The sequence below is a fragment of the Oratosquilla oratoria genome, chromosome 5, assembly GCF_046742065.1.
Source record: "Oratosquilla oratoria isolate Oo_2021 chromosome 5, ASM4674206v1, whole genome shotgun sequence".
Lineage (NCBI taxonomy): Eukaryota > Metazoa > Arthropoda > Malacostraca > Stomatopoda > Squillidae > Oratosquilla > Oratosquilla oratoria.
Window position 1 is genome coordinate 87,828,751 of NC_134781.1, and position 9,622 is coordinate 87,838,372.

General features: G+C 36.7%; 2 protein-coding genes across 4 annotated transcripts in view; one reads left to right on the top strand and one right to left on the bottom strand.

The window, feature by feature from the left end:
* LOC143025644 (galactoside alpha-(1,2)-fucosyltransferase 2-like) overlaps positions 1 to 6,831 on the top strand; it is a 29,772-nt gene extending 22,941 nt beyond the window's left edge. For all 3 annotated transcript variants that reach the window (XM_076185632.1, XM_076185633.1, XM_076185634.1), the window contains 4 exons: positions 87 to 214; positions 2,251 to 2,380; positions 3,418 to 3,798; positions 4,424 to 6,831. In XM_076185632.1, the coding sequence (XP_076041747.1) occupies positions 87 to 214; positions 2,251 to 2,380; positions 3,418 to 3,739 (580 nt within the window). In that variant the 3' untranslated portion in view covers positions 3,740 to 3,798; positions 4,424 to 6,831. The remainder of the gene's footprint in view (positions 1 to 86; positions 215 to 2,250; positions 2,381 to 3,417; positions 3,799 to 4,423) is intronic.
* The window catches only part of LOC143025646 (uncharacterized), a 4,217-nt gene continuing 588 nt past the window's right edge, over positions 5,994 to 9,622 (bottom strand). Inside the window, exon 2 of the mRNA XM_076185636.1 lies at positions 5,994 to 7,771. Coding sequence (XP_076041751.1) covers positions 7,598 to 7,771 — 174 coding nt within the window. The 3' untranslated portion in view covers positions 5,994 to 7,597. The remainder of the gene's footprint in view (positions 7,772 to 9,622) is intronic.

Consider the following 9,622-nt stretch of genomic DNA (forward strand, 5'->3'; position numbering starts at 1 on the left):
AACGCCATCAGCTAATTCTGAACGATAATATTTATTCATTTATTTATTTTTTATTATTATTTTTTATCATTATTTTTTCTTTACAGGGACGTGTTTATTGACGAGTTTAGATTTTCCACACCCATCATCAAAAAGGCCCAAAAACGACTGGTCATGCTCCTCGCCAGGTGGAGAGAGCGTATGCTCGCACATCTTCCCAAATACACAAAACTAAGTAACGTAGTGATGTCACTTCTTTATATAGAGCGATTCGTATTTACAGTAAAAAAAAAAAGACCTCATAAGAATAATATTTGTGTCTTACCCGAAGGAGGTCAATCCTCCAGTTCTTCTAGATAAACTGAGTTGGTTCAGATTTGTTCAGGGAATATTGCATATTTTCAAATCAAATGTTACTACTCATTTTCATAATCAACCTTCTCATGTCTTCACCCATTCATCCTATGTTCCTTTGTAGTGTTATGTTATTACAGTTGGTGAAGAGCATAATTCACCGAGAGGAAGGGTGGAATTAAGTAAACTCCAATTCTCTCAGGACTGTTTATTGGAAATATAATGCAAGTTGTAGTCGACAAAAGCTGCTTTCGTGGCAGCGGGACATAATTCTTTATGCAATAATGACATATGTTACATATATTATCAGCACTAATAATTTCGTTTATAAATTTCAACTTAATCTTTAGTGCTGATATTTACAGACATTTACACAGATATGAGAGACGTAACAGTATTGATAATGTTATATTTCCATAATGCAAGTTTTAGCGGGGGTGACAATATTTATTAAGAAAATTACTTATGGTACGTGAGTTCTGCAGAAAACGAATCTTCAAGTCTATACCTTACCCCTAGATTACTACTACTGTTGTCTGAGAGGGTGACTTGACAACCCTGTCTATCCTGTCCTAAAACATTCGTGGTGTAGTGATGGAATGTGTTTCAGGTACTAGGTATATATGCCAGATTGATGCAATAGATGCATCCATTAGTTCAATACCAGAAAACAGAAAGAAAAGAAAAATTAGAAGTAGGTATGCGCCGTTTCCAGCAGTGGCCATGTGCCTCAAGTCAAGCATAATGTCCTCCTCTTACAGTACACGGGCTACACGTGATCTGCCATTCGGTAAGGTGGACTCCAAGAAGCCAGTAAGTTGATGTTCCGATAAAAGTTCGAATAACGTACATAGAACTACGTTGGGTCCAGGCTTGCCAACTACGTTGGGTCCAGGCTTGCCAACTACGTTGGGTCCAGGCTTGCCAACAGTAAGGGTGTAGCTGTGACGTGGTTGATTGTTCGTCGGACAAAACTTTGGTCTGTTTGAATGCTTTTTGAAAAGATAGGTTTCTTTTGTCTTTATCCAACCCGCATATGCAGGAGACTGATTTTGAAAGTTTCTCAAACCAAGGGATGATGCTTTTTAAATCAAATATACGAGTCAGACATGGGAGAGAATAATTGAATAAATATCTAGATTATAATAGAATAGCTGAGGTCTTGGTGCCTACACCAGGAGGCACGTAGCTGCGTCCGGGGCCGTCACCTTTTCCCTATTATTCGCATGGACGATTGGGGCAGGTAATAATCACTGCTGGGAATCGGCGAGAAGTGCGGGATTCGAACCCACGACTGGAAGGATAAATTAGCCGAGGAGGCGAGATATTATTATGTGGAATTGAGAGTCCTGAGAAGAGCTGTCACAGATCATGAATCCAAATTTCCAAGAACTTGAAACAAAAAGTTTGAAAAGTCCCAAAACTTTGTTCGTAAATCCAAAACAGAAGAGTTAATTAAAGAAAGTAATAATCCGAATAAATATATATATATACTGAATACAGTGAGGGAGCACCATATCAAGACCACAAAGTTTCCTTGTAGATGCACCAACTACTGGAACAGTTTAAGGGTGCCATAGTTCATCCTCTAAACTATAAAACTATGTATGACAGCTGGAGAAAAAGACAGATCGCCATAAGAATAGCTATTTTTGTGTATATTACAATTAGGTAAATACAGATAAAATACTCTCTCTCTCTCTCTCTCTCTCTCTCTCACACACACACACACACACACACACACACACACACACACACACACACACACACACACACACACACACACACACATACACACACACACATACGCACACACACAAACACACACATCAGCAAACAAATGAACAAAACACAAGAACACCACTTCTGTCCCGTCACCCGAACTTCCATGTCTTTTGTCTCTGGTGGCGACGACAGGTGACGACGTGACGGTGGTGGGCGTCCATGCCAGGAGGACCGACTACAAGAAATATCTGATGAACAAGTACAAAGGGAAGGTCCTCAATAAACACTACTTCAAAGTCGCTTTCGCCCGAGCCAGGAAAATGTAAGTGGTCTTCTTTTTCTTCTCCTTCTTCGTCTTTTTCTTCTCTTTCTTCCTCTTCTTCCTCTTCTTCTTCTTCTTCATCTCCTCTTCTTCTTCTTCTTCTTCTTCTTCTTCTTCTTCTTCCTCTTCTTTTTCTCATTCTTATTCTTGTGCCTCTTGTTCCTCTTTCTCCTCTTTTTCTCCTTCATCTTCCTTTTTTCATTTATCTTTTTATATATTTTTCTTCTTCGTCTTCTTCTCACGTTCTTCCTCTTTCTCCTCATTTTCTTCTTATTATTATTATCATTCTCCTCCTTCATCTTCTTCGTCTCCTCCTTTTCTTCCTTTTTCTTCCTATTCTTCTTTTTCTTCTCGTGTTCTTATCCTTTTCTTCTTATTTTTCCTCCTCTTCTTCTTCCTCTTTTTCCTCCTTTTCTTCTTCTTCTTCCTCTTTCTTCTCCTTTTCTTCTTCTTCTCCTTTTTCTTGTTCTTCTTCATTCTTTTGTTTCAGCCTTTTCTCCTCTTCCTCCTCCTTTTCTTCTTCTTTTTCTTCTCCTCCTCCTCTTTCGCTTTCTCCCCCTTTTCTTCTGCATTATATTTTCCTCTTCTTCGTCTTCTTGTTCTTCACCTTACACTTCTTCCTACCTTTTTCCTCTTTCTCTTTCCATTATTCGTCTTTCTTCTTTTCTCCTTCTTCCTCTCCTCCTTTTTCTTCTCTGTATCCTCTTTCTCTCCCTCTTCTGCTTCTCCTTCTTTTCTCATTTCTCCTTTTGTCTCATCTTCTTATTCTCCTCCTTTTTATTCTCATTTTTCCCCTTCTTCTTTTTCTTCTACTTCTCGTTCTTTCAATTCAACTTCGGTCATTCAATCATAGCCCATCTTTTTTTCTGTCGGTGACTCTACGACTCGTTGATAATACTCTATCCGTAGTCGAATAATATCGGGTATGCTGCAGATCAAAACTGTCCGGAATCGGGTGAAGACCTCTGTCACCAACGCCCCCCCCCCTCCCCCGTGGAGTCTGCCATTCCCTCCGGTAACCTCACTCCTCCCGACAGGTTCGGTTTGACAGCATTCGTGGTCATGAGTGACGACTTGACCTGGTGCAGGGAGAACTTGATGGACGAACATGGCGACGTTGTGGTCCCCACGTCGAATGATCTTCCTCAGGTGGACATGGCTTTGCTGAGCCTGTGCGACCACGTTATTGTCAGCATCGGCACTTACGGTACATCAGGGGGTCTGCTGTCGGGAGGCAAGTTCTTCTACCCAGTTCGTGACTTTTCCAAGAATGAGAATGAGTATGGAATCCAGTGTAACCCAGGAATCTCGAATTACACCAACATGGTCCCCGTCTGGTACGACCACACGAAAGAATAACAATGCATCTAGATTCTTGTACGTTTTGCAAGACACCTCTACTTGCAGAACTCCTGATGGTAAATCCATTTAAATTATAAATCTGTAGTAAAACTACTTTTCCTCAAAATATATTTAGTACTCAGGAACAAAAGCATATGTTTATGTAAATCTTTATTCAATATCGATGTTGAAAACATTGTATTTCCCTACACATGGCAATACAATGTACGTTTTGCAAGACACCTCTACTTGCAGAACTCCTGATGGTAAATCCATTTAAATTATAAATCTGTAGTAAAACTACTTTTCCTCAAAATATATTTAGTACTCAGGAACAAAAGCATATGTTTATGTAAACCTTTATTCAATATCGGTGTTGAAAACATTGTATTGTCCTACACGTGGCATTGCATGGCATTTTAACGAGCCTCTTAAATTGGATTAGATACTAATTAGAAATTATTTTTCCCTGATTTTTTTTTTTTGGGGGGGGGAGTGGGGGCAGCCCGTGATTGTCTTTAAGAGGAGAGGAATCACATTCCCACGCAAGAATAAATAAATGAATAAATACATAAAAATAAAATTAAATATGATAGAAATATCTAGAGTCGAGGAGTTTAGTGAACACATATTATATATTTCTGTGTTTCTTGTTGACATTAGCGATAGGAATCTGAACTAATAATTTCATATTCATTACAGACATGAGCCGGTGTTGTCAGCACTATAATAGGAAGACTATTCCACTCGATTTTATGACGCCATCATCTAACGGCCAGAAGCCAATCATAAGAACATAAAAATGAAGGAGACTGTAAGAGACCATAAGGCCTACACTAGGTAGCTCCGTATTCATCACCACCTGTCATTCTCATCCATAAAGTTCTCTAATCGTTTATTAAAACAACTGATAGTTTCAGCGCTTACTACATGGTTACTAAGTTTATTCCATTCGTCGACCACCCTATTAGTAAACCAATTCTTGTCTATTTCCTTCTTAAATCTAAATTTGTCCAGTTTATAACCATTACTGCGAGTCCTACCCTGTTGTTTTAATATGATGACCTTGTTTGCATCACCCTTGTTAAAGCCTTTGATCCACTTGAACATCTCTATTAAATCACCCCGCACTCTGCGTCTCTCCAGAGATTGTAAGTTAAGGTGCCTAAGCTTCTCTTCGTAAGGCAAATTTCTGAGTCCATGTATCATTTTGGTCATTCTTCTCTGTACTGATTCTACTGAATTGATGTCCATTCTGTAGGACGGAGACCAAAACTGCACTGTATAGTCAAGGATAGGTCTAACTATCGCTAGATAGAGTTTAATAATTACCTCTGCACTTCTATTCGTTACCTTCCTAGCAATGAAACCTAATGCCCTGTTAGCTATATTCCTGGCACTAATGCACTGTTTCGTGGTTTTAAGGTCCGGACTCACTAGAACTCCTAAGTCTCGCACTCAGTTTTCTCTAAAAGCGTGTTATCTAAGCTGTATCTATTTTCGGGGTTGTGTAGCCCTACGTTTAACACGCTACACTTAGAGATATTGAAGGTCATTTGCCATTTCACCGACCATGTAAACAATTTGTTAACCCGTCTTAGGAAGAGTGGGATCAGCCAGACCCCATACCTTTTTGTTTTTTACTTTTGATATACTAATATATTGCATATAGATATGTTCTCTCCTATACCTTCTTGACGAGTGGAGTAGTTTAAGGGGGTGATAGGGTCATTCCTGAATCTTGCTCTATATAAGCTTTATAGAGCTTTTGGGCCCGTCAGACCCCATTTTACCTAAGGTGTGAGTAGCGTGGGGTTTGTTAGACCCCACTTTACCTGAGGTTTTTTCATGTCATATAAATGTTTTATTATCTATACTTATGGGTAAATAAGAATTTATTCTTTTTTGTCCTTTTTTATGACTGATATGTTGAATTTTGTTTGTTTTCGATGGTGATGGTATTATTTGGAATGCATCGTAATTTAATTATGTTGACTAGGAAATCATAGTTTTATGTTCATTATCATTTTTTCAAACTGTTTGTCGTTATTCTGGATAACTATCGCCTACACTGCAAAAGACCAGTGTGTCAGGAACATTCAACCCCCATCTGCAATGACTGCAATTAGATTCTTTAGTATCACAAAGTCAAAATAATTACCTCCAATTTTTTTCAGATTTTATGGTCTATAAAACACATTTATAATTCATTTGTTGTGGCTCTACTTTTCCTAAGATAGTTGTGACATTGGTCTCTACAAAATGATGATGACCAACCGCTTCACGTTTCCTGTTTTCAGTCATGTACCCTCTAAATTCAGCAATACCTTACTTTTCATTAAAAAAAAAATTGTTGTTATTTTCATTAAAAAATATTTCTAACAACTATAGTCACTTTCAAGCATGCAAATGGAAGAAGATAAGTTGAAGTACATATGTTTTGATTTCTATGACACTAAATGCAGTGAATTTTTTTTTTTTTTTTTGTATTTTTTGTTTGGGGTAAAAAAAAATCACCTCAGATTTGTTCAGATTTTATGTTTTTTTTAAACACATTTATTATTCATTTGTTGTAGCTCTATTTTTCCTTAAAGATAGTAAACACCGATAGAAAATAATTGTTAAACTCCTCACTCATTTTTTCCTCCGATTCTATCATGACATTTTCATCGTTTTTAATTATAGATTGTAGCACTTTGTATACATGTAGGAGATACAATTAAATGCGTAGTTGGAAGTGTGTATGTATATACGTGCATGCGTGTAGCGGGCGTGAATCTTCTAGAACAATCAAATTGGCATTCTGTTTACATAATTCATTATCAATTATTTTGTAATGCGAAAGTTGAATAAGTGAGATAGATTATTAATATTATAAAAATTTGGATTATTGTATAACTGAGATTGGATGGTGCAAAATTTGTGTGTGCAAGGGATGATTGTGGAAATTTTAGATAAAATAGGCAACTGTTTTGGGTGCACAAACAGCGTGAAATAGCGTCACGCAGTAAGACAGAGACAAGCGGGCGGTCGAGCAGGTGCATTACGAGTGAGTTACAGATAGGTATTTGTTATATTGCCTGTGACTTAAAGTAAATTTGTGAAGCGAACACTCCATCGTTTCTTTATCACCTTTATTAAATCTACATAATTGGTCCTATTTTTTTTTTTTCTATAGAGATAAAAGAAACCCTTTGGGTTGGATCTTGCTTGACTAGCAATCTTAACTTCATAATTACGTTTCGCTGTACGTGTATTCTTTTTAACCAGCTTTGCCATTTCGTTATATCTTGATCTAAGGTGTGTTTTCCGGTTTTTTATTTTTACGTAAAGTGCTCTTTTCATTCCGATATCATGTTTGAATCTGTCCGTCATCCATTTGGGATTATTACTATTTTTCCGTATTGACCTCAGGGGGATAAATGTATTTTGTGCATTAATAATTATATCAATTAGATTGCTATACATTTCATCCAAATTGCTGACCTGCCAGTTGAGACCCCGCCCCCAAGTGACCTGACCCAAGGTATGCATATTACCCTCCGTGACCCGACCCCTGGTCAAGTACCTAGACCTGATCCCGTCAACAATGTTTGAAACGTCCGAAAAGTCCATATAACTTTTCATATTCAATTTCAATTAGGTTTTTATATTGTCAAAGTTTGCTCTCCTGATGTCTGATACTTGGACGTTATTCGTACTTTTTAATTCTTTCCAAATAATATTAGATATCAGTTTTCTGTTTCTGTACTCCAAAGGTAGGAGAAATAGTATAAGGTAAGCAGAGTAAGCTTGGTGTATTTAGTTTATTAGAGACCGCTTTGTTGTTGTTTTTTGTTGTCGTTGATTTGTATTTTCTCTTTGCCGTTTCTATTGCTAAAGGAGGAGCGAAATGGCTTGTGAAGGTTGGGTGAACCTAGAGGTCCGTCTCAGGATGTGTGAGGAGGAAATTCGTCTTCTCAGGAGTGTGCTCCGTGAGAAGAGTGAACCCTTCCCACAACCCAAGGAGCGTTCCACTTCTTCACCTACTGTCACTGCCATTCCAAATTTCTGGGAATAAAAATTACCGTTAAATTCAAACTTACAATTTTTTACGCATAATTTGATGAGTTCAATTATAATATTAGAAGGCAAAGGAAGTGAGATTTTGTCTAAATAATCAGTAAGAAAAACAATTAAATCATCTACAGGAATTTTTGTGAATAAACTAGTTATATCAAAACTTAATAACCTAAAATTATAATTAATATTTAAACCATTAAGTTTTTGAACTAAGTCTACATTATTTTTTAAGGATGAATTAGAAATTGTGCCAACTAATGGACTGAGTAAGGACACTAGCCATTTGGATAAATTATAAGAAATGGATTTAACAGAGCTAATAATAGGTCTTATTGGATTATTTGGTTTGTGTGTTTTTACTAATCCATACAAATAGGGAAGAGAAGGAGTGATGGTAGAAAAACGTTTGATGAGTTCATCTTCCCCCTTTAACAAAGTTTTCATTTTTTTTTTTTTTTTTTAATTCACTGTTCACCTTATTAAGTGGGTTGGTCTTAAGTTGGCCATATGTAATGTCATCGGACAAAAGATCATCCATTTTAGACAAGTAGTCATCCCTATTTAAAATGACCACTGCATTCACTTTATCTGCTCTAGTGATATGTAAATGTTTATCCTTTTTGAGAGCTTCTAAAGCCTTAATAAATCTATTTGGGCAATTGGGAAATCGCGGGTTACTCAAAGAAGCATAAATAATGCCCTTACAAATGTTTACTTCTTCGGATGAGAAATCACTGTACCTTTCAAAATTAGAAAAAGATTTAGCAATTTCTACAAAATCTAACTCCTTGTTGGAATAGGCGAACTTTAACCCATAACCTAGTGCACAAGAGGCATCATCACTAAGTTGTTTATCTGATAAGTTCACTACAAAATTCGGATTTGCATCCTTTGTCCAACCACTGTTCTTAATCAATAATTTTAACTTACGTATCAATTTGCTTTGTAAAACCAGACGAGATTTCCTAAGCCGGTCGTAACAAAAATCCAATAACATATTCTTCCATTCACACGGAATAGAATTATGAAATGACAATTTTGCTTGGTTAGCAATACGGAATGCTTCTTTCACTTCAACTTTCTTAATTTCTGTATGTTTAAACAAGATAATATGTTGAAAGTTATCAAACGGACGGTCAGACAAATTCAAAAGGCGTTGAGGGAGGATTGACTTAGGCAACTCCTGTTCACTAAGACAATCTTGAAGAAATTTCAGTCGTAACTTTTCTTTGTGTGCTTTGATCAGAGAAGAAGATAATCTTGTCACAAAAGGAGACAGTCCAGGGTAAACAGACGAGAAGTACTGGAAGTGGCGCGTGGAATCCATTATGCAGAAAGATCACTATAAACAACACGTGATCCACAAATTTTGCTGGTAACCACTAAGGAAATCGGAAGAAAACAGTAATTCCCAAGCGCTTTCGTGTAATTCACATCTTCAGGGGAATACAGAAAAAGTTGTGTTACATATGGCCAACTTAAAACCAACCCACTTAATAAGGTGAACAGTGAATTAAAAAAAAAAAAAAAATGAAAACTTTGTTAAAGGGGGAAGATGAACTCATCAAACGTTTTTCTACCATCACTCCTTCTCTTCCCTATTTGTATGGATTAGTAAAAACACACAAACCAAATAATCCAATAAGACCTATTATTAGCTCTGTTAAATCCATTTCTTATAATTTATCCAAATGGCTAGTGTCCTTACTCAGTCTATTAGTTGGCACAATTTCTAATTCATCCTTAAAAAATAATGTAGACTTAGTTCAAAAACTTAATGTTGAGATTAAGGACTACATGTATAATAAAGGAGTATTACATATACAATAGAGGAGAGTT